This window comes from Ammospiza nelsoni, chromosome 2 (genome assembly GCF_027579445.1).
Source record: "Ammospiza nelsoni isolate bAmmNel1 chromosome 2, bAmmNel1.pri, whole genome shotgun sequence".
NCBI classification, from domain to species: Eukaryota; Metazoa; Chordata; class Aves; order Passeriformes; family Passerellidae; genus Ammospiza; species Ammospiza nelsoni.
Window position 1 is genome coordinate 93,845,896 of NC_080634.1, and position 25,736 is coordinate 93,871,631.

At 39.3% G+C, this 25,736-nt stretch overlaps 1 protein-coding gene across 12 annotated transcripts in view; it reads right to left on the minus strand.

The window, feature by feature from the left end:
• Window positions 1–25,736, minus strand: part of MCF2L (MCF.2 cell line derived transforming sequence like) — a 145,710-nt gene that overhangs the window by 29,591 nt on the left and 90,383 nt on the right. For 11 of the 12 annotated variants that reach the window (XM_059492256.1, XM_059492264.1, XM_059492283.1 and 8 more), the window contains exons 4-5: window positions 10,190–10,280; window positions 528–647 (exon numbers count right to left, since the gene is read on the minus strand). In XM_059492256.1, the coding sequence (XP_059348239.1) occupies window positions 528–647; window positions 10,190–10,280 (211 nt within the window). Of the gene's footprint in view, window positions 1–527; window positions 648–10,189; window positions 10,281–10,399; window positions 10,900–25,736 lie in introns of those variants that run through there. The other variant, XM_059492343.1, reaches the window with a different exon arrangement.

Sequence of the window (25,736 nt, forward strand, 5' to 3'; positions counted from 1 at the left end):
TATTTTCTAAAAGCAACATTCATTTCTTGTTCATTTTCCTTGTTATCCTGGGTCTGCAGGACAAAACAATACTGCCTACATGGATTTCTCATGTAAGGACTGGTTCCCCAGGATAAATGAAAGATGGGGGGAAATTTTCTTAAAGACCATCTTTCCCCCTTGTAATTTACATCTGGTAAGTACAGTAACATTTATATCATCAGCTCATATAGTTTCAAATTTTATTTTAAAATATAAATGCTGTACACTTGCAAATAAAAATACAATCTCTGGATTTACTGGCAAGATAACAACAGGCATCCATTGTACACTTGCTCAAGTGACGGAAACCATAGTGTTTGTCCATGGGAAATGCATCTGCTTCAAAATTCACATACTCTCTCAAGAAAAAGCCATCATGAATTAGCTAAAATTGCTAGAACTGCCTCTAATCATGGCTTTTTGTTGGGGCTTCTTTGATCCTCCTTGGCCACCTTAAGTACTTTTACAGATTCCTGGTAGTAAAGTGAAAACAAAGGATTACTTACAGGTACTTTCATTTTAAGCTCATCTTTGTTGAATCTGAAAGCAATGTCCGAGAGAGCTCGATGAAAAAATCCTGTTGGGCGCAGAACGAGGACTAATTGCAGGTTTCCTGGGAAAGATGCCTGCAGAGCAAGTTGAGCCTGTTATTTTCTATGTCTCAGCTCCAGAAAATATTTTTGAACAAGGAGAAACCCCTGATAAACCACAAACTAACTGTATCAAAGGCCTCCCATAATGGGGTGACCAATCATATTGTTGCATGGCTAGTACAAAGAACTTCATTCAAAAGACATTTACTTGTCTTTGGGAACAGGGATCTATTCTCTTGGAATCAATTTTTTTTTTCAGAGCTGGCTTGTACTGCTCTTCAGCTAAGATTACAACCTCCTACCCAAGGAGGCTAATGAACAAACAGCAGTGGCTCAGTATTTTTTTAACAGCAAGACTTTCATGGTTACTTCATCTTCACTTTAATAAAAGGTGCCAAAGAAACCTCCATCATTCTATGAAAACCTAACAACAAATTTCTAATTCATGCATATACTACCTTGCCAGTTGCCTACACAAGTTTTTGCCACAGAGGATGAATTTCTCAGGCAGCAACTTTAAAAAAAACTTTAATTTGGCTGACAAAAATAAAAATCAAGCATAAAAAAAATCTCAGTTCTCTTTTTCCTCATCAACTTCCAAGTAGCAATCTGATGGATCTTTCTCAGTTCTACAACAGGTAGAGGGAAAACAGAAGATAGAAGAAATTTTAAAAAATATAGCATTAAATTATTGAAAATCAACCTCTGCTGTGGCAGAGATTTGCATATTTGGCATTAAGCCACTCTTGGAAACATTCTCCTCTATTCAGTATTTCCACTGTAGGGAGGCAGTGAAATTCACTAAAGAAATTATCATTATAATTAAGTATGCAATTTTCTTCATTATACTGTTGGAAGTTATTTCACTTTTCTAGCAAACTGGTTTACCAGAGGGAAGACAAAAAAGCCAACCAAAAAAGCCCCAGTGACTGAAGGAGCTGTTATGCTATGCTCTGTTCCAAGCCTACTGGAACTGTTAGTATCTGGAAGGTTAAAGAGTGATTTAATAACAATTTTGAGGTTTCCAAGAGTTCCAGGTACTTAGCATTAGAAATTATGAATTTTTAAAGGGAAAAGTAGTTTAACACTTTTCTGGAAAGCTTCAAGATCCATTGTGTTTGCCCAGATATTCAGTACACAACCAAGATTTCATTCGTCTAAGGAACCTTAAAGACTTGGACTTCTCAATCTGCCTCCATTTCAGTGATGTCCACATTTTCTAGAAAGTACAGTGGTGCAGTTCCAAAGGAGTCTGATGGCTGGGAACAGAAACCAGGTAATTCTGAGTGCCTCAGCCTTGCACTCTAAAATTCACTAAAAAAAGTGCAGCCTGTGAAGTTACTAACCCATAGTTATCAGAGGAAAAACTTTTCATAGAAAATTTCTGACTGTATTCAGAAGAAAAATAAAAGATTATACTTTTCTTACTATTTTTCTGAATTACCATACAAAGCAAACCCACAAATTTATTTCAGAGCATTAAAAGAACAGACAAAAAAATCTCTAATTAAATCTCCTGGATAAGCCTTTTAGAATGACAGCTGTATTTACTTCTCTCATTCAACAGACATGTCAATCTATTTTGTGCCTATAACAGAATTGTTCAGTCCAACTGAGCAGTTATTTTTACTTTTAACTTCCAAAATGCGAAGTTTATTCAGTGGCAATGCAAATATTTCAGAATTAAAATGATAGAAGAGATATTTTTTAGGTAACATATTTTGAAAAATAAGGTGCCTCCTTGTGAGACATCCACCCCACCACATGATGTCCTGACCCACTGTCCATGGCAGCCAATATCTGCAACCCCTTTAGCATTACTTGGAGCACTGGGAAATGCCCTGGACAGGGGGCTAGAAAATATCATTGAGGCTCCCTTTCCTCACAAAAGATAGTCCCTCAGGGTCCCTCCCAACCCAATCTGTGATTTTATGACATTTAGGCTATTACTGAAGCAGACAGCAGTACCCAAATGCAATCTAATAGTAAATTTTTCTGGACTGTCTACTAGGTCCTATGAAACAGAGTTTAATTGCATGATGAAATTTAGGATGGTGTTCAATTCAATGGAAACAGAGAATATGCACTGCAATTATTTTCTATCTCAATGTGTCAACCCAAAATGATGGTGTTGAGGTCAATACAGTCTTGGTATCACTTGCATTCCCATTCAAAACCTGTCAGAAATTTCCCTTCTCTCTGAACAAAAGCTCAAATTCTAGATTACTTTGACTTTGTCTACAGTATAAACTGGTCTCCACTAGTCTGTCTCCATTTGGTTCTATTTTTTTCTTTAAAAAAACTCCATGTCTTAAAAAGTGATGCCTCCTTCCCTTGTTGTGGCTGGAAGTAAAATCTGCAAATTAATTTTTGTGAAACAAGAAAGGGAAGTTGTGCTACAGTAAACAATGTTGGACTTGTGCCAGCTATTACAGTTTATCAAAGGTTGTATCTGCACTGCCAAAATACTACTACTTTTCCTAACACGTTTTTGCTAAAGCCCTGGTGACTTGCAGAGACAATGCTATGATGTAAGCGATACTCCATGGATGCCTGTGAACTTCATTGACCAGTCAACTTCACCCTGAACACTGGAACAAAACAAAAATCCTCTGTTCCAGCCCAGCAGCATATTTGTTTGAAGCCATTGTATGCTAACCAGACAACAAACAATGACTTCTCAATAATGCTTTGCTAAATGTTAAGCACCAAAAAATATTCTTGTTATGTTTAGCAGTGCTATCAAATAAAGTGCCTTCAAGGACTGTTTCACTGAAGTCAATGAACCTTACTCAGATTTATTGAAGGATTTGTGTGTTCAAAAACTGGGTTTGTTTTTTTCCCCCAACTGTCTTTTTTAACTAGATTAATTAATATTAACAGTACCCCCAACATCTTGTCTCAAATACTGAATTTATCTGATTTAATGCCAATGCAAAAGAGACTAGGACTCATGTTTTTCATATTCTCTGCAAAAATTAGGAGAGCCCAGCTCATATATTCATTCATCTCATTTGCACTTATTTGATATTTCATGACAGTCGTGGGATTAGTTTTCTATCTGCTCATCTCCTTCACTTTCTCATCCAGTCAGGTCAGTGCCAATTCCAAAGAGAAAAAGATGTAGATGTGCACATTGTTATCAGCTTTAAATTAAATCTGACCAAACCAGGAATGTGTATACAGCACAGCCCCAGGATCAAAGTGTTCCAATACACTGAGATCTTTGTTGCTCTACAAGTATCCTGAACCTAGAATGAGGGGAAGAACCTTTTCTGGCTGGACAAAATGGGGAACAATCTTAAGTTCTCCAGATAACCTGTTAATAATTTCTCAGGAGCAGGTTAACCTGCCTGCTTTGAGGCATCTTCGTCTCAGGGATGGGGAGCGTTTCACTGCATGCTCCAGGTTTCTGTAAAGGGGAAATGTATAGGCTGAACCCAGCTGAGTTCTGGGCAAAATGCAAAATCAAATTACCATAGAATCACAGAATGGATTGGAAAGGATCTTAAAGATCACTTATTTCTAACCCCCCCACCAGGACACGAATATCTTTCACTAGAGCTGGTTCTCAGGTCCTCATCCAACCTTGCCTTGAACACTTCCAGGTCTGAGGCATCCACAACTTCCTGGACAACCTGCTCCAGTGCCCCACTACCCTTACAGTAAAGAATTCCTTCCTAACATGTAATGTCTCTCCTCATTCAGTTTAAAACAACTCCCCATTGTCCTATCACTATCTGCCTGTGTAAAGTCACTCTCCCTCTATTTTATAAGTCCCCTTTAAATACCAAAAGGCTGCAGTGAGGTCTGGCCCAGAGCCTTCTCTTCTGAGCAACCTCAGTTCTCTCAGCCTGTTCTCATAGGATGCTCCAAGACCTCTGATCACCTTTGTGGCCTCCTCTGGACCACGTGTTAGTTGCAGATAATCCTAACTATCATTTTTCTGCACAGTTATTAAATTACTGGCAGAGAGGCTAGGTGTACCACCAGTACTGACCCTGAAGTTAAGCCAGCTTGCAGAAATATTGTGTATAATATGTGAGCCATCAAAGAGCTAATGATTGACTCAGTTTTAGTAATTTTGTCTTAAAATATTTGGAAAAAAAATATTTTTTTTAATGAACAGCTTCAAAATACCCACATTACCAAACTCTGTGGTGCTGTTTTCCTTTCTGTACTTACTTAGTATGCCATAAGCCACAGAGCACTTCTTTCTAAAATACTTCTGTATATAAAGGGCTTAGTAACTACTTGCTTACCTATTTAAGACTGTTTATTCATGGCTAGAATGAACACATAATTCTTGTCACAAAATAATCTTGAATTAAATCAGTTCATAAAAAAAGCAGCTTGAAATCTAGTTTTGAAAACATAGGACTGTTTTGCATTAGATCTATATATAATGCTTGTGACATGATCCTGCTTTCTGAGTTTAAGTGACTCACTTCTGTTTTCACATATTCAACAAATACATAAAATAAATAAAAATGGCTAAGTACACAAGGATAACTGCAAAAGTGCCTGCATTTGAAGTAGTCTCAAAACATCCAGGGCAACCAGACAAAACCATACTGATCTAAAAATAAACATACTCATTTATCATTTACTGTACTCATTCATAACAATAGCCACAAAATTAATACAAATACTGTTCCAGCTTCATCATACTGCCAAGTTCTAGTCTTAAATCCAAGCAAAATGAGAAACATGACTGGAGTTGAAAGAAGAGCAGTGTTTTCAAACTTAAGCCATACAAAGTGTGAAGTGTCACTACTTTTCAGGACATGATGCAAAGAGCTAACTAGAAACTGGGCTAAAGGGAAATACCTATACCATATAAATATAAACCAGTGCCTTTCATGGGGCACCACTTCAAAAATATACCTTTTCTATATCAAGAACTCACTAAGAAACTCAACATGTCTACAAACAAGGTCAAAGAACTCAAAGCTGAATTACTGCAATTCATCATTTCTCACCTTGGATATCAAACCAGTAAGATTCCAGATGGCACAAAAATGGGACTGCCTGACTCCTGCAAGGTTTAGGCTGGTATTACAAAATCAAAGAATCAATTAGATTGGAAAAGACCCCCACAATCATCGAGTCCAACCTAAGCATTCTGGTGTGCTGTGTCCATTGGCTTCAGGTTTCTTCCTGCCAGCCAGCAGTCTTGGCCCTGATCTTCAAAGAAATTAATGGGCTAAGCCACTGTTACACTGAAGACTGCATTTTGATTTATGAACAGCTAAGAAAAGCAGTGCTGTGGACAAGGCAGTCCAAAACAGAAGGCATGAAATCTGTACTCAGTGCATCCTTAATTAGGGGTGGCAAATCACAAAGCAGACTTCTTTTCCAGGAGGCAGAATAAAACCCATCTCTTGTCACATTTAGAAAAGGCTGCAAAGTTTTGTAAATGGATAAAAATTCCTCACCAACAAAACAACCAACCTCCATCCTAACGCTTACTCAAGAGCAGTGGCCCACAGGTACGTTATTCCCTACGCACCAAGAAGTTTATTTTCCTGGACTTCAGTATAAGGATGATGAATGTCTATGGTAAAACTTTTAATGATGTTGAGTGCAGTTTTTTGTTTGTCTAAAAGAGTGAGTTCACACTGCAACCTTTCCCTCTAGATGGAGGAAGACAATGATGACAGAACAAGAGACTAATACAATGTAATGACATCAACTACTTTTTTAAAAGAAAATACACTGGAACTGTGAAGAGAGCAGTGTGAAACCCTAGAATGCATTGATCAGTAAAAAGCCTTGCTCCTACAACTGTGGATTGAATGTTGCTAGTTTGGGTATGATAACATTAGGAGAGAAAAAAAAGGATAAAAAAGGAGTCATTTTTGACTGCATGGAAAGGACAAGGGGATCAATTTGTCTGGCATTTGTCATTCCCCCAGCTTCAGCAGGGACAATACAGAGCTGCTTTACCAACCACCATGACTGCTCCTCCTTGCACACTTATCCATGAGACTATGTAATTGCCCAGCCCCAGGAGCTAAAATGTTCAGTAACATCTTGAATCACTCTTCATACTCTGAGTACTGTGTTTTACTGAAAACAGGACATTCTAATACAAATTTAGAAGAATCGTCACAGGTGACAGGGCAACAAGCTGAAAAAATTTTGTATCCTCAAACAATAATGTATTACAAGTGAACAATTTGCAACTACTAAGTTCAGTATTTTTCTTGTAAGAACTTTCAAATTCTACTTTACTATCAAGTCTTCACCCTTAGCATTAAACTTGGCTCTTGGAATCTCTACCAGAATTTCACATCTCAACCTGACTATCCCAGTAGATCACATTCTTCCTAGGCTAATAAGTTCACTTCAGCTAAATCAGGTGAGAAATAAAAATAATAATGTTGTTTGAAGTGTCTCTTAAGCCACAGAGACTGCATTATTGTGCTTGCTCACAACAACATCCTGGGCTGCCTGCCCATTGCAATTTCATCAAGTAGAATAAAACAGTAGCAAGGTCTGCATGCCTGGGCATGTTATTGCCACAATCTCTGTCACATGGAAAAGAAATGCCATATTTCAGCCCAGGCCCCTGGCTTTGCTCTCAGTCCCCCTGCGCTGCATGAGCTGCAGCAGCAGTCACCCTGGGCGAGCAGTTCAGTCACTGGCCTTCTACCACGTCTGCAAAAATAGGTGAACCTCACCTCCAGAGTCTTGACTACAAAACCTTTAAGTATCAGCATGAAATACAGAATCAGCTCATCATTGCTCATTTTCTGCCCCAGGAAAAATAAAGTACCCCTAACAACAAAGAAGCAAAAATGAAGCTTAGAAATTTTTAATAATACATTTTCCACAATTTCAGCCTGAAACAAAACATTTTGTTAGTTTTGTTTCAAAACATCCTTCAATACCCACTAGTACAAATCAAATGTGTATGAAGAGTTTGAACATAACAAGAAATAATAATAACAAATCCATGCCAGTATGAATTTCTGTTTAACAGCTGCTCAGTGCTTACAAATACATGTCCTACAGTGGCCAGGGTATTAGTGATGGGCAGATGCTCCAGCCAGGATATTCCTGTCAGGCAGTGCTCCAGTCACAGTCCCCTATGCTGGCATTTCTGGTTTCACAAATCAAAAGGGTCAACTCCCCCAGGATGATTATAGAAAAAATAGGTAAGTTGGCAGAAAAGGCAAAATAAACCGACAGCCAAAATTCTCATCTCAAATAACATGACACTCCTGTCTCTACAGACAGCAATAGGCTTCAGCAATAAAAAAAATAAAAAAAAAAGGAAATGGCTTCAAATGGAAAGGAGGTAGGTTTATATGGGACAGTAGGAAGAAATTATTTACTGTGGGGATGGCAAGGCTCTAGAATAGGTTACTCAGAGAAGCTGGGAATTTCCTGTGCCTGGAAGTGTTCAAGGCCAGGCTTGGATGGGGCTTTGAGCCACCTTATCTAGGGAAAGGTGTCCCTGCCCATGGCAGGAGTGTTGGAACTAGAAAATCTTTAAGGTCTCTTTCATCCAAACCATTCTGTGGTTGGGCTATCAGAGCTCATCATTCTGTGATCAGAGCTATCAGGCTTTCAGACATCGAGTACAGTCTGGATAGCCCAAATACCACTCAGATGCTTCAAAACCACCAAAAGACAATTCTGACTGTAAGAAAAACCAAGCAAGTGAAAGTCTTCAGTTACCCTTGAGCCGTTCAAAAGAAATCTTTGTCTATCAATAGGACCTCACTAATTTGGCACAACTACATATCCTGTATATTTGGCTTTGTTTTTTTGTTAAACAACAGGCAGCTGAAATGCAGATTAGATTTCATTTATATCAAATACTATAGCAAAGATATGATGGTCAAGAGCAAACAATTCTTCACTACATCTTCTTTTGGAATAGGAACACAAAATGTTCAAGTCTTAGGGCTGATGTGACTATTGCTGAAGTCCAACAGGAGGACTGCTATAAATATATATACATGGGTACAATTGAAAGCCAACACTGTTGCTGTTCAACAGAGAAGCAAATATAAAAAATCCTGCCCTTAACAGATTAGACTGCAGCTAAGAAGCACGATTCTTCTTTCAGAAAAACCTCACAGAAGAACGAGAAAAGCTGAAGAAAACAAAATAACCCATCAGCAGCAGTACTGCAACTGGGCAGTGCTCCTGCACTTAACACCCTAAATCCCTTAGGCACCAGCACCATCTCAGCAGTGACAGATCCCTCAGAATGGGGAATAGTTGCTCAGTTCTGTTCACTGTGCTTCAAAGCAAAGTAACACACTGGAGGAATGTTACCATAAATTTCATCATCACGGCTATAAGCCTGTATTGTCTGTAGTTGCTCCCTAACCCTCACAACCCCAATTATGCAAATAAAAGGACCATAATCTGTGCAACACTTATCTGTCCTTGAACAGAAATCACAGCACTGACTTTTGAGAGATGCCAAACCTCCAGCTAGAGGCCTTTTTCTTCAATCATCCTAAATTATGCTGCTCTCAGTTTTTACTGCTGGGATCTACTCAATGCTGCATCTCAAAATTTCAAATTGAGCTGCTAAAGCAAATTTTGCTGATACTTTAATGTATTTTCAACATTTTAACATTTCTACAATGATTATTGTGTAAAGAGTTGTATTGTGGGAATATTATATCATTATATATTCATTCATAACACATCATATAGTGGGAACAATATACTACCTTTAAAGATGTATTACTTTAAAGTAATGTACTACCTTTAACTTAGAATAAACAAAAGTTTCTTTGGCCATAATCAGGTTACATTAAAATGACATTTACTGTTTTGATTTGACATTTATCTTACAGAGTCAAAATTTTTCAGCCATTAAAAATTAAAAGATACTTACAGCTTTGTTTTTCAGCCTTTACAGGAAGGACTATTGACTAACAATTAAAGCAAGGATAACAAGGAAAAGAAAAAGGCAACCAATGAACCAAAAACTTAAAAAACCAAGTAAACCAGCAGTAGAACAAGCACATGATAAACATGAATCTGTCCTTCTCTACTTCTGAAAAAAGGAAAAAATAGCCTATAATAAGCTTCTTTTTCATATTACTTGAAAGGGAGACTGGGAAAGTTAAGAGCATGCACTGTTGATTGATCATAGAAGGCACATAAGATTTTCGTGCTTACATATAATCCTTGTTTTAAATCAAACATCACAAGAACAGTGTTTCCATGTGACCTCCTTTCACAAGTGGTAAACTCAAACAGGACCCTCACCCTCATTTCTTCACTTGAATAGTGAAAACTCTGTGGGACCCATGGGGTGTCCATGCAAACATCAGCTCCCACCTGGGACAGCGGCATGCTCACACATTCACTCTCTCCAAGTGCATACTTAGGAAGATGTCCTGAGCTGCAGACTGCATTAAAACACATCATAGACACATGATGCTCTGTCTGGGATACAAAAGACCTACTGGAAACCTTCTGTATCATCTATTAGCTGACATATTGTTGAAGAGAAAAAAAATTATGTTTTTCCACTTGTAAGAGGAAGATTCAACACAGAAAAATCTTTCTAAGGAGTAATTGAAGAGAGTACTCACTGCTATCCGCAGTATGGAAGCTTTCACAGAAGTCCATTTGTCCTGTCTGCGATCTATGACAAGAATAAATCCAATTCCAGCATCTCGTAAACTAAGTTTGGAGAAGAAAAGAAGAAAATAGGAAAGTTTAGTTAAAAATACAAATGTAACTCCTGGTGCCCTCACACAGAAAAGCAGTTAATAAACAGTGAAAAAAAAAAGTAGCTTGACCTTTTTGTGCAGAATTTTCTTCATATAAACATCTTAACTAAAGATACATCATACACCATTGCAAAGATGCAGCAGTTCCACAGCGTTTTGCAGAGTTTCAAAATGCATTCAAATAATGAATTCCTCTTTTTCACAAAAGATAGTATTTATATTTATTGCACAGGGATTATTTCAGAAGAAAATGAGACTGATTCTCCACTGTTTGGTGCTGATATAATCCCTTTCTCATGATGTTGTCAGCATAATTTCAGGATCAAAATAAAGTTGTTTTCCTTTTGCATCTGCTTTTTAACCTTCTGTTTGAATTGCCTTCCTCCTCACTGATACTTAAAACTCCTGGAAACCACAGATCCTTCTGATCATTCCATGATACTGCTCCATGCATCTGAAATCCTCATATGCCTCCAGGCTGTAAACTTCTTCCTAGGTGCATCTTCACATTCACTGAAACAAAAAAACCTTAGGGCATTTAAGCTCTTCAAGCCACAGATGAGAACAACGAGTTCAGAGGCACTCCTCTGGAATGGAAACATCTGTGAGAGAGATTCTGCTCCAGTCCTGCCGTACGGGTGGGTGACCTTTCTCTTTTGCCTGTGCTCAGCTGCATGTGCTGCCGAGCCCTGACCAAGGGATGTGCTCCTGATTTGTAATTCCCCATCTAAGCCAATTGTGCAATGCCAGCAGCAGCCCTTGCCAGCCAATCGCAATCAAAATGGAAACAGCAGGCAAATGCAAGGCAGACAGGCTCAGATTAATTGTTTTCTCATACATTTGCTCCCTTTTCAGTATATGTGCCGTATTTTTACATCTGATGATTCATTGCAAGGCCTGCTGTGGCACTATTACATTAGAAATACTGTGCATCAATTTCTTATGGTAATATCTGAAAGGAAAAAATAAAATCAACACAACAGAATGTCAGGATTCTTTATTCAAGATTGCTGAATCATGGAAACACCAGCTTTTCTTGATAAGATTATGTCAGTAGCATAATGATAAGAGGATGTTTAGGAGGGTGAAGAACACAGGTACCCAGATGCGTCATCTTAAGCTACTCTTCAAAATTACAGATTTAAACAGGACTCACAGTTTATTCCCTCTCTTTTATAAAATGCAGCATCTCTCAAATTTACAGACACACTCTTCAGAGGGAAACATGAATAATCATTAGAAATGCAAAGGAGCCCTTGCTTTCTTTCAGAAGAAGCTAAGCAGTCCTCTCAGCACAGCAGAATGTTAGAAGTGATCCTCACTGCCCACATTCAGTGCATGTTACTTAACTCTTGCCTCTGGGTTAGGACAACACTGATAAACAACATCTGAGCACTTGCCTTGTAAGCCTGACAACCCTTGCAGACAAACAGGGCTTTATTTTAGCAATATGCTTCCCACTACAGTAAATTTCCATGATTTACTAAAGTTTCCTCTCTTATTTTTCTTTATTTAAAGGGCAAGAGGAAGAGAGAGATTTTAGCTCAGAAGAGACTGATTTTAGCCTCTTCCTGTTCCCCGTTTAAAGCTCTCACAATTTTAACCTTTAGTGACTGAGCAAAATAAAATTATAGTAGCAACCATGTGCCGCAATAATCAGATGGCAAAACAAATTCCTAGGGTACACAGCCTTAATGTGGATCAATGGAGTGAAAAAAGTGCTACAGCTGTCCCCACAGGAGTCAGTGTGGATTTTGGAGTGTATTAAGACTCATAGTCTATTTTCCCCCACTCAGTAGAAGGTCCCAGGAGCCCAGAAATCCCTCCATACTTCCTCAGAGGAAGCATAACCTCAGAGTACCTAAATGCAACATCTGTATAATATTACAAGAAAATACTGATATTTCAGTGCAATATGAATAAAATTAAAGCCTCTGAAAGAGCATCAATAGGATTTTTCTCTAAGAACACATGAAAATACAGGCTCAGCTGGGATCCCAGAAATTATCTACATGGCAGCTCCACACAGTTAAGCACCTGCCTGAACACCTGGCAATAAGCAGAGCTTAACATCAATATCCTAGAAAAATAAAAAGACAAGGCTTACTTAAGTGGAAGAATTAACAAAGAAAAGCACATCTCTAAGATAGCCCAAAAGACGTCTTCAGCCAACCTTCTTTTTCCACCGGATCAAATAGAAGGATCAAATAACTTGTGTGCTTGCATGAATCAGCAAGCTCAGACATAAAAAGCCAGGATTCCCCACTGCTGCCCAGAAGAGACCCGATGGCAAAGTCTTGAGCATCTGCCTTCAAACTGTTAACACTCCATTAATATAGACTGGTGGGAAAAAAAATTACATGCCCTGTTCCAAATCAATCAGGGTGGGAAAAGTATTTGTTATCTCGACAACAGTGCCTTGTTGCAAAGGCCTGGCTCTGGAGTCTGGGATCCAGCTCCAGCAAGTCACAGGCAGGAAGCAACAAACCAAACTAAGACATTGTGTACAACAAAGTTGAGAACATTGCAAAGAGAACAAAGTCATGCATTCAAGAAAAGTAAATATTGAAAACAGGTCTGTTTGCCAATGTACCCTTGCTCTACTGACCTCTCCTTGCTGCCAGACATGCACCTGCACATGGGGATGCAGGACACCTTGCAATACCCTCCTCCTTTCTAGGGCATAGGGAATGGTGCTTTGGAAACAAGCACATCCTCAATTTTCCTTTGGCTCCTGATTTAACTGTGAGTGCCAGCTGTCCCTCTATCCCTCAGCCATATTTATTATGTTTTATGCTGATAATGATTTTCCCCTACCCCACCATGTGCTTGAGAGGAATGCTTTTTTTTTGTGCTCAGTGTCTCAGCAGAAGCATGCTCTGATGGGCACAGCTCATCAAGCTTTTTTCCCTGCCTTGGTCCAGCTGCCCTGTACTCATCAGCGTAGCTCACATCTTCTCATGCCTCTGCATCACTCCCCAAAAAGCTTGTCTCCACCACATTTGTCTCTCCCATTCATCACTCCTTATCCCAAGAGCAATGCAAAAAGTCTTTTTATTTTCTTTTTAATTTTACACTTTCAGGATGAATGACAGCAGTTCTTGCCTCTTCCTGAATACCACAGTCCCTTCATCCTCCAACTCTATGGTATGTCCCACTCCATCTCCCAGTGTCTTCCCTTGTGGACACTTCCCTCGGCTGTGCTCCTGCCTGTGGAGTCCAGCAGCTTGTCTGCACTGCCTGCTGCTCAAGAGGTGGCACCCACACCCCATGCCACAGCCTGCCTGGAAGCAAACCTGGCCCTTGAGCAGCTCATCCTGTAACCACAGAGAAATTCCTGCTCAGCTCCAGGATGAAGCAGGACACTTTTGGCAATGGGCTTGAGTTACTTAGCATCTGTGGCCTGGGGTTTAGGCAGATTTTTCTCAAGGTACTTTCTTGACACAAAAGCCATCATTCTTCTGAGTGTCAAGTCTGAGTCCTTGAACAAAGGAAGTAGACACTTGAGCTTCTCAAACAATTGTCTCAATATTTGAAGAGCATGGTGGATTTGGTCCCTGGCATCTCAGGAACCACACAGCTATTTTGGCTGAACTTAACTCCATAAAATCAGGCGGCACCTCAAAGATGGAAAGAAAATTTGGCATAGTTGTAAATGACTAGAAAAAAACCCTTACAGTGAGAAATATTAGAAAACCTTAGCAGAAGCACCTGTCTATTCAGGCTTCTTAACATTTCCCATATGATCTTTTTTGTCTTTAATGTATTAACTTGTATCCGGTGTACTTTCTGAAACATAATTTATATAAACTTCTTCCTTCCTTTGTTTCTCTCCTAATACATGCACAAAAAAAAAAACCCCAGACCAAAACAAAAACCCAAAACATCATGGGATACGCACTGTTCTTCTGTTTATTCACCAGAACAAAGAACAGAACATTTTTAGACAGGCAGGGAACCATCCCTGTTTCTGCAGGAAATGTGCCCAGCAAACTCACAAAGGCCAGGTTAGAAAGGTAGAAAGTGGAGGAAGAGGAGCAGGGCCACAGAGGACTGGAGAAAATGCAGCAGAGGATGGACTTTCTGCTCAGGTCCCTCCCCCTGTCTTGGGATAGCCAGTGTACAACCATTAGGAGGAGGTGACAGTGAGGTTGAAATACCTGCCCAACAAGCAGCCAGTTTCCCATGCAGAGCAGGAACTGAATTTTCCACTTAGTGACTCGTCAGTTTAGATTATGGGGACATCTCCTCTTTGTCTTGTTTGCAAGACTTATTAGCTCATGCACTTGGGGGAAAGGGTGGGAAAGCTTATAGTACATAGGACTGTGGAAAGAAACTTCCCTTGGGGTATGTGGAAGAAATTACATAAACATCCTCTGAAAGATCCTTGCATTTCTCCAAGGTATGGGTGGTGACAACTGCTACACCAATCATTTCCTATTGCTTCTACACTGCTGTATGAAAGCAATTAGTATACATTTGTCTCTGCTACAAATGAAACAAAGCAAATATTTGGGCTCATCCCAGAGACCTGAAAGTACCAAACCTCTGCATGTTTGAAATTCTGTACAGCATTTTAGGTTACATAAGTCCACTTATTTAAAACTGAAATTCAGTCTTAGAACTTTATTATTAAACAGTTGGCCTGCATGACAGTCAGGACTGTTCCCTACCTCAACTACCTCAGCATACAAATGGACTAGAAATTCTTGCTCTCAAGGGCTGAACAGCTATTTCCATACTAGGGCTTGAACAATATTTCACAAAGAATTACTGCGCTGAACAGAGCACCAAGGCAATGTCTGCAGTCATCTGTATCATAAGCAGAACCCTGGTACCACCCTATTCTAGAGCTTCCTCACCCTCAGCACAGTGACCTGCACACGCTGCCTCAAAATATGTGAAGCCTGGGGCACCTCACAAATCCCAATCTTTTTTGGCAAACAACTGTAACCCTGTGTAAAAAGGACTTGGAATTGGCTCACCCACTCGTATTGGTCACTTAGCTTAGGAACAGCCCATTGGAAATCAGACACTTAATGAGCAAGGTTGCTGCTTCCCAAGAGAAACTTTGCATTCTACATTTGCAGAGACAAGACACTTCAAACTGACTGAACCTAAGCCACCTCAAAGACTACTTCTCCATCTCTCCTGTTGCTGCTAGGAATGATTTCTTGGGGGGTGGAGGGGAGACAAGAATTCTTTCTTAATCATCAGTGTTTCACACACTAAAAAAATGAAATCACAAATGCCCCAGCAAATAATGGAAGCAGAGAAGAGCCACCTCCTTAATGGCCTTTATAAGCTCTAGGAGACAGTCAAATAACATAATGAAGAATGTGATATCAATGGCATTAATAAATCAAGATAAAAATCTCCAGTACAGCAACTAGGAAAGAAAAAAAAAACAACAACAAAACAGCTTATACCTGTGGTGACATGTCACTGCACCAGTTTTATGCTGGTTTGCCAGCAAGGAAAAGGGCAGTAACAATTCACCTGGCATAGCCTTGCTGCACATCTCCTCTGCTCCTGCCCCTTGCGTAGGGTAACCCACGCTACTTCCATTTGATCATTAGCTACGTCCTAGAGGATGCACTGTCTCCTAGAGCAGAATAATTTAATGGGTTATAAACTTGACACCAAAAAAAAAAAAAAAAATTAAAAAAAAATCAGCTGTAACATTGTATAAAATGTAGCACCCAGCCACTAAACTGTAATTAGGTCTAGAACAGTTTCATTTTCTTACAATTCTTGATTGCTCATTATTGTAAAGCTTGCTTTGTTTCAGAACTGGCCAATTCATCCACTTCATTCCAAAGAAATCCACCTGCTGGGTACTTTAAAAAAGGCACAAAAAATATCGTATTTGGCATGTACCCATAATTTAAAAATGTTTAATATAACAATTTTAAAATGACTTGTACTCATTTGGCCTTTAAATACTTTCATCTTATGACAGCTTCTTTCTCATAGTCCAAAGTAAAACTAAACTTAGGGACTTTACATTTTAAACCAACATCTCTAAGGAAAAGAAAGCAGACTTGTGCTTCCTCAAGTAAATGATGAAAATAGGTTGATATACATCATATTCCTCAAAGTTCCATTTTGAAAGCCTCAAACATTGTCTCAAGGCCTTTATAGCCCAAAGTACCCAGTCTCACTGCAGAAGGTTCCTGATTAAAACAATTTAGAGATAGCAGGAACTGGAAAAGATCTGTAAACCAGCCATATGAGCTCTTACATTGAATTTCCCAGTTTCAATTGCAAAGCAAGCCTGTAGGTTTCAACACTGTATCTAAACTGAATGCTGCTTTGTAAGGCTGCTGCTATTCCAGATCTTAATGAGTATTCTAAAAAACTGCATTTACATCAGTATTTAAAGCATTTAACTGAAGACAAGCCTGGCAAATAAAAGATGTTATAATCCTTTAGAATGTGTTACAAATGTAACATTTTATAACATTACATAATGTTACAAATTACATTCTGAACTTGCAATTTATCATTTTTGATACTAATAAATTATAAAATATGTTATCACAAAGTAATTACACCCCTGAAACAAGTTGGAAGTGTTCTGAACTGTAAAACCTTCCCAGTAACCACACTTGCTCTAAATTAGCAAACTTTAGAATTATATTTTCTATTTTTTTTCAACAGAAAAGTTGAGACTTGCATTGTAATTGAGATATCAGCGGCAAAGAAACCATCTGCCAAGAAAATAAATAGAATGAAAATGTATTTCCAAAAGATGACTGCATATCCAACTGCATGTCGCTGTCATGGCATTCAGTCCCTTAGACAGAAAATACAACTTTGGTTCCAAGTTCTGCCACAGATGTAGATGTATAACTAACTGAGGTCAAGTATACTGAACAAATCTGAGGACAGGGTTGTCCCTAAAAAAAGCAGCATTTATGAACACCCAGATGAAGCTCTTTGGCTACCTAGCAGAGCTCCTGAGCCCCTAAAACAAACTGGCATGACATTTTGGCTCCCACTCAGTGACAAAACTGACATCTTGTGGTGATACTCATTTGTGACATCTCAGTTCAGATTCCTACAAGAATCACTTTCAGCTGAGGTGAGTAACTAGTCCATAAGCAATCAGTTCTTATTCCAGCAATATTTATGAGAAAACCAGAAATTACAGGTGCACTCTATTTATGGTACATGGCACTGCATATGGGGCAAAAATAAGAATGCAATGATTAACAACTTCCTACATGAATTCTCTAATTTCAGACATATAGTTTTGGCTTCAGTTTTTGTAATCTCTATCTCTTCTGAAAATACTGAAAGAGTCAGCTAATGCAGAAGTGCTAGAAGGGCATGTCCATCTCCTCTGTCTCATTGAGAAATCATCCAAAGCAGACCCAAGCAGGTTCACCTCAAACTCTCTGAGGTGCAGAATTTAAAGTGCCTGGTGGTGTAGAAGTCTCTGCACTGCACCTGTCTCTCCATACCTTCATCTCTGGAGTCAGAGAAAAAGCTTGCCAGGTTGCTCACTGGCTAAACACATACTTACTGTGTTTAGCCAGTGAGCAACCTGTGCTGTGCTTCAACACAAAAGAAGGCTCTTGATGTAGAAAAATTTGTTCTGTTTCTTTACTGAGCCCTGTCATAGTCAGCTGAATGAACTGTAACTGCAGAAGGCAAAACTCACCCAGCTCAAACTAAGGCTGGCCACTGTTCATGAAGCAATACAGGAAAGAGAAGGAATTCCAGCTGAAGAAAATTTAAAATAAGACAGCCAGAAGTGCTGTTATACAAGTGCAGCCTCTAGTGGTCTGTCCAAAATCACTGATTGCCAAGTTAAAATGATCTTTTCATCTCTTGCCACTAACAGCTACATTTCACCCAACACAGCTGATGCTGTGACATTTCATAGCAGCAGCACAACCTGCAAGCAAGAAGGCACCATTTCTTATTGATGCTTATGCTTCAAAATTTGATTTTGAAAATAAAAACTCTCTCCACTCCCAAAACACAACATGCATACTATTCTACAATCTAATTAATTCCATTCTGAAATTCTGTGAATAGATATGTTTTTAAATGCACATTTAAAAACCCAAAGCATTTACACAGTCTCTTTATTCTGTTTTTTGATAGTTACTGCCTTCCCTTCACAGAAGCAGATGAACCTGCACAGGAAATGAAGAAAATCTGAGCTTCTGTGTTGGAGCTGAACCTGTTAAAACTTCATCATTAGACAAGGTTCAGATAAGAAATTTGATGCATTTCTTTGCCTCAACTATGCACCTTTTTTTCTTATTTCTCTGCATTCCAGCTAACTCTCCCTAAATCTTATCCAGGGTACCACTGTTGAAAACCTTCTCTCTTTCCTTTCCTATTATGCTTACTTTTGGTCTCAGCTGTTATTAGTTCATGCCCCAGGCATGGCTAAAAACACACTGTATTGCAATTTTCTCAGGACTGGGGAACCATCAGATAACCAAAATTGCATTTTAGGATCTCTCAGCAAAGAAGAATTTCGATGAATGTTGGGTTGTGAGGTAGCATAAATAAAAACCATCATAGGCAAGTGATTAAAATTTGTTCATGAAGCAGAAGAGATGAGCAGAATCATACAGCCAGGCAGAGTGAACCATGAAAATACATGACTTTTGTCACTTTATAAACATAGGCAAGAATAATTACACATGATGTTATGTAAGTGACAGGAGATCTTAAAAGCCAGATAAACAGGAGAAAAAATAATGAGAGCAACTTCAAAGAGCTTTGTCTAAGGGGCTATTAACAATTCAAAACTTCACAATGATTGTAGGTCATAGCCACAAGTGGTTATGTGCAGCCCTATGCTTGTTCTGAAAATTCCTCAGTCACCACAGGGCAGTGACAACAGCTCACTGCACTGCCAGCAGACCAAGAACTCTCAAGGAAGATGCGCCACTACCAGAGACATCCTGGCAACAAGGCAAATGTTAACTCACTGACCAACAGAAGAGCTGCCCCCAGCCTTGGTCCCAAAAGCAACCAGAAGTCTGCACAGAACCAGGTCTCTTGAAACTGCGAGATACAAATCCCAACATATTTACGTGGGGGAGTTCTGTCTCAAGCACTGCTTGTGTTCCTCGGCCAAATGGCCGGCACTGGTACACACCTATTTTAAAATATTTATGCCAATTTATATATCATGCAAGTCATACTTCTTTTATCTCCCCACTCATATTCAGAGATATGGGCATGAGTATCTTCCTTGATTGGTCCCTATATCTGCTCTTTATCTCCTGTGCTCCCTTAGGTCCTCAAATCAGCCTCTCTTCCACTTTCAGCAATTCCTCCTTAACCACGACTGATTGGAAGGCAGTAATGCTGGCTATCTTCTATCATATATGCTGACCTTCTTTCTGCTCCAAAAAGCTTTTGCTGTTGGGGGGGGAGCTGAGGGAATGTAGCCAGGGTTAAAAATAACAACTAAACTGTCCAGGCATCATCATCTGCCTGGGCCTGGACATCTGCTTGTGCCATGTGCACTCACTGCATTCCATGGTACCCATCAACCTTTTTTATAACTGCACAGATTCAGAGAATGACTTGGGGTGCAAGGGGCCTTAAAGATCATCGAGTTCTGCCTGCCCAGAACTACACAAATTTTATCCCACCAAGGAACTAAAATCAGAGCTACCTTAATGCATTACTGCAGGTAAAGGAAAAATTGTTTTAACAAGCTGTTGCTGAACAAATCCCTTTTAGTGTGTGAAATTAAGTAAAATAAGAGTTTTTAAGGAAGAGCTATAATTTTATAAATGGAAAAGACAATGTGATTTCTTCAGGTCATGCAGAGCTGCTTTTAGAAGGACTGTTTGAAGAAAGACAAGAACTTTGAGGACTCATTTAGACTTAACTACAGATGGCTGAAGTAGGTCACGTTATCCTGAAGGGACAATTAAGGATAAATAGGTCAATAAAGGCAAAAGGGCTCTATGTCGGTTTAGGCTTAAGTAAATTGAGCAACAGAAAGCCTGTGTGGCCCTCATTTTAGAACTATTAAGTCCAACTCTATAAAACATTTTTACACCTATTCAGAACTGCAATTTTAGAATTATACATATTTCCAGGACACTGCAACAACAACTAATGCTACTGCACAAAGTATTGGAACAACCTTACAGGGAATGCTGCACAATTTATCTTAGAACTGGGCCATTACACTTAAATAGGGCGTTAAATTCTCTGAATTTGATACTGGACTAATCAAAACCTCTGTGTGACAGTCCAGAATTTTAGTAATTAACTTTCACAATTTTACAGTGCTTAATTTACTTTGTCTCATTAGCAGACTAAATTTACCACCGGATGGTGCGTGTCATACATGCTACCCAAATCCTCTAAACCCTAAAGGTGTAAATGGGATTTAAAGACTGGAAAGTCTTTACCTTTACAGGGCTGGGCTTTAAAACAAGTTTAAGGCACTTATAAGGTGGACAGGTACTTATAAGGTGGACATTGAAACAAGTGTAAATATTTTTAAACCCAGTAAAAATTCAGACTCTAAGTAACGATCTGGTCTTTGACCTTAATCTTGTGAGGGTATGTATCTGACCAAAAGCTTTGGACTACCACTTAAGTTTACAACACTCTTACTTCAAACCTAAGACCTTACCCTGTCTGCTTACAGCAACATATGGTATTTACAACTGTTTGGCAGCTGTGCTCTGAGAAAGGAAGGGTACACACAGCATGACAGATTTTGCTGGAAGTCCTGGGATATTCTCACTGACAAATTTGAGGGGCTGCCAAAGTAACAGCAGGGTACAGGTTCCATATCTTCAGCCTGGATTGTAATCCAACAAAGAGGAGAGCAGGGAAACTAAGCACAGCTGACAGAAATAAACTATGAAGCTTCAAAGCTGTTGCTCAGCACGTCAGTATGAACTGTCAGGGCAGCTGTTTTTTGGCACTTCTTTCCCATTATGTGATGATGCTCATCCCTGGCACTCCATAAAACAAAATTGCTTAACTGTTAGCTAGTGGTGGGCTGCCCATTCAGTTGGCAGATAAATGAGCAAACACAGGCTGTTACCTTCTGACACTGGCTCCTTGCAAGGTCTGCTGGACCCTGATGGACTTACAGGCTCAAAACACAGCATTACCCCAGCACTGCTGCCTCTGCTTTCAGAGCACAGAGGTGGACCTGTGCCAAGGAGACTGGCCAGGCCCAAGCTGTGTGAGCCCTGAGCTCCCCTGTGTCCCTAAACCAAGCTTTGCTAGCTCCAGCAACACCCATGCCATGCTGCTGCCTGTCCCTCTGGTCCCTGCCTAACCCCACCTCATCACACTTTGCTGTGCCCACACAGATCTGAGCCCACTGAAAAGCTTAGCACACACATTTCTCTTTCTGTTTCCCAGTGTTATCCCAAACAATGGGAAGCTGTATAGTAAACAAGCAAACCCTTAGCAAACACCTCACTCCTGAGCTTTGGAACTGTTGGACATCAACGCTTTGGAGGTCATCTCGTTCTGTTCCATCCCTTGGACAGGATGGCTCCCTAGCTTCCTACACCACACAGTACCAAAAACAACAGGATAACAGGATTTTTTAGAAGGCTACATGGTGTTCAAGCATTTGTAAACCCTCAGGGATCTCAAAGAAGGGAACACTCTCCCAGCCAGGAAACTGATGGACACCCTTCAAAACAGGAAACTGCTGAACATGCCAAGTTAACCTGAGTTATGTTCAAGATCATGCAGTAGGACAGGATAGCATTACAAAGACAAATTGTACAAGGCTCTGTCAGAATACAAGGAAAAAAGGCCCATTAGCATACTTAATCAGCAGCATGGGACTCAAACAGGCCATCAGAAACCATTCTGAATTTTTTTAATCTACACTACTTATTTCTCCTGAAAGGGATTTTGCGTTTAAGACTTAGCTTTACACTTTTAAAATATTAGTTTTCCAATCTCTTGTGACCACAAGAATCTTAGCTTTCTTTCTTTGTTCAAAGATGAGTTTATATGAGCAGGAAAGAAAAGCATTAAAACTACACTCTTTTGTTCTCATAAACAGCATATTGTTTTCTAATTGCAGTAGAAACTGCTAATTAACCAGAAGCAAAACCATATGTTGAAGAATACTGTGTAGTTAAGTTTTTTTTAACCACTGCAATTATCTATTAATTTCTTTTGAAGCAAGTTCTCATGCCACTACCCATGTTTGGTAAATTCATATTCCAACAATGTGTACGCACTTAAGCTAATAAAATGCATTTCAAGAAACAGCTGTGATGAGGAGAAATTAAATATTAATAACACCTGCCTTCAAGGTGCACTGCAAATCTTAGAAATCAATTTGCCAGAATCAATAGAAAAATAGAAAAAAAACCCCCAAACTTTAAAAACACAGAACACTGAATGCCCTGAAATGCAACATTCTTCCTTCAGCCTCAGTACATGTGGGATGTAAAAGGAACAATGCACAGCTGCTTGTCCCACTATGCAGTAAGAACGATGGTGTTTGGAGGTAATTGGGCTTTTACTCAGCTAAGAGAGAAGACAACCTTCATCTGCAGGGTCTTTTTCTCCTACTGAGCTCAGCAGTCATCCCCAAAGGACTCACAGAGTGAAGTAATAGGAGACATTCTCTGCAGAAAGAGAATCAGACCAACTACATGGACATTATAAAATCTCAAAATATCCCAAAAGGATGCAAGACATGCCTGACCTCTACTGAAATGCAGTTGAATTTAAAGTTGTCACCTCTTACAGACGCTTTATCTAGAGATATTACTGCATTCTACAACTCCATTGATAAGAACTATTAATTCATGTGGATCAATATTTACATGTTAACTATTTGTAGCAATTCAGCATTTCAGTTAAACTACTCTTCCTAGAAAGTACTGCCTTGTGTACTGCCAAGGATCCTCCTACTTGGGTAGCCTATGTATCTTTCTAAGACAATTCTCACCTTTTTAATAAAACTTCATCTTATATTTCAATAACAATAAAACAAGTATTTGCTAAAAGGAAAAACCTGCTTCAGAAGCATTATGCAGATACCTTACAACATATATTTCAATACCAAAACAGATGTTATGGAAGCATTAGCTGCAATCTTCTGCTGTCTATTGTAGTCATCCTTAATCCATTGTTCTGCCTGACAAAGCAACGATCTTTCCGTACACATGGTGGTACATTACTGTTGTCACACATTATGCCAACAATCTGTACTGAATATTTTGAGATTACTACAAACCTTGTTAGACATCATATTTTATCCAGCCATCTACAGAACATGAATTTACCTTGCAACATTAACAACACCCACCTGAAGAATACGGTTCAGCTTTCTGCTTAATGTTATACAGTTTCACCCAGGTTAACTGAGTATCTTTAAACTGAGATGAGGTATTCCCTTTCCACTGTGTCCTTTCTTAACATCCTCACATATCAGGCATTTACACATCTAAGCACATGCTAATAGCTCTACTATTTACTCCATTCCACTCCATGATCATCTAAGCTGACAGCATGCAACTTTTAATAGTTCTATTCCTAAATGCAACATACTTCACAAGATATTTTTGTTTCATGATTAAAGTTTACTGTGAAAAAGACAAGAGAAAGTTCACACAGAAAAAACTTGCAAAACTGAGTGTTTATATAATACAGAACAAGAACACAGTAAGAAGTGACAAGCGCATGTTTATCTATAAAATTAGAAGGAAGAAAAGGGTAGGTTGAGAGGTTTCAGTTTTTCCTCTTTCAACAAAGTCCTAAGCTAGCCTTCTTTCACTTGGGAAGAGATCTTGAAAACCTGAAGTCACTCTAAGATTTATATCAGTAAATATACTATTGGGTGAACTCTACTGCAGGGGACAGAAAGATCTTCTTATGAGGCTCTCAGTAGCTCCTTACTGTCATCCCCATGAAATATAGTTTCCCTTAACATGTGACTCCAGGCAGTTGGACAATGCTTGAGCTATGGCTGCCAACACCTTGCTGTGATCTTGCACAGGGCCAAGTAGATCAAGAAGATTTCTGAGGAACTGGGGTGGCTCCAGATGTGTCTGTGCTCTGCAGTCTGTGCTCTTAGAAAAGTCCATTTGCCCGTAGTCTGTCAGAACAGCCAAAGGACTGAGTTACCTCTCTGATAAATGAAATGACAATAACCTGAGAGAGCAGACCATGCTTAAGAGCTGTGGCTGCATTTCCAGCCTTTCTGTAAATGTGTACCCCCTACACTTTAACCAACTGACAAACTAAAAGCTAACTGCCTCCACTTCCTTTAAAAGCCAGTTCCAAAGCACCTAAAACAGTATTTCTGGACACTAAGATAGCAGGAAAAATCCTACCTTACACCACCTTTAGGAGCTCAATAAATATCAATATCAATAAATATAAGAGCTCTAGAAATATCCCAATTCAAGAATTGCAGTCACTGACATTACACATATCAATACATGTAACATATCAATAGCAAAATATCTTTCACAGGGATGTATGCTGGCATCTGGCTAGTGTAATTTCTGCAGTTTTTTATTCCCATAAACCTGCACAAGGCCCCAAAACACAATTTTACACTATAAGCTACTGACACTGCTAGTGAAGATATCAGTCAGGAATATCCTAAGCCCTTTGAGATTTTATTAATTCTCAGGCACAAAAAGGTGGCAAATTTATCAGTATCTTAACAACAGTATTATTTTTACAAGATTTGAAATTGAACTCTTATCACTTTAAACCTAGAGAACTGTTATATTCACAAGAGTGAATACCTTACTCTTAACATCTAGAACAGCTGGGCCATCTCCTTTGTTTACAAGGAACACTCCTCGCTTTCTAAATACTTATGAATTAAAGAAACAAGAAAATCAGAAGAACAGCCAGACTTAAAGAGTGACCACTTCTGGCTCAATACTCCCAGAGCAGTTGTTGTCAGGTAGGAGCAACTGACAGAAAAACCTTCAGAAAATCTGCTCCTATCAAAGTGGTGTGCTGGGACACACTCAGTGCTCCCCCACCACCCCAGATGCTCTTTGTTCTGATCAGAATTTCTCACATGAACCCCACTCTGTGCATAAGTTCAGTGGGCCACCATGAAGTGCACCAGCAAGGACTTTCAAAAGGAGAAGCAGATGTGAATTCAGAATATAATTATTTGCAGAAACAGTACCCAAGATACGATCAAGGGACGCCTAGCACCATGCAGTTTAACCACCACCAGGATAAACAAAGGAAATGCAAATGCTGGCTGTGAGCTTCAGAGTTTCATTCCCTGACAAACTGAGGATTAAGAAGTACAACCAGGAGGGGCTGGTTACATCAAGTACAACTTGATGAGGGTGGACTCCATCTCCTACTCCAGATCTTTGCCAAGGACATCACACAGCATGGATACACACAGTTCCCTGAGGAAAACTGTCTCCAGATA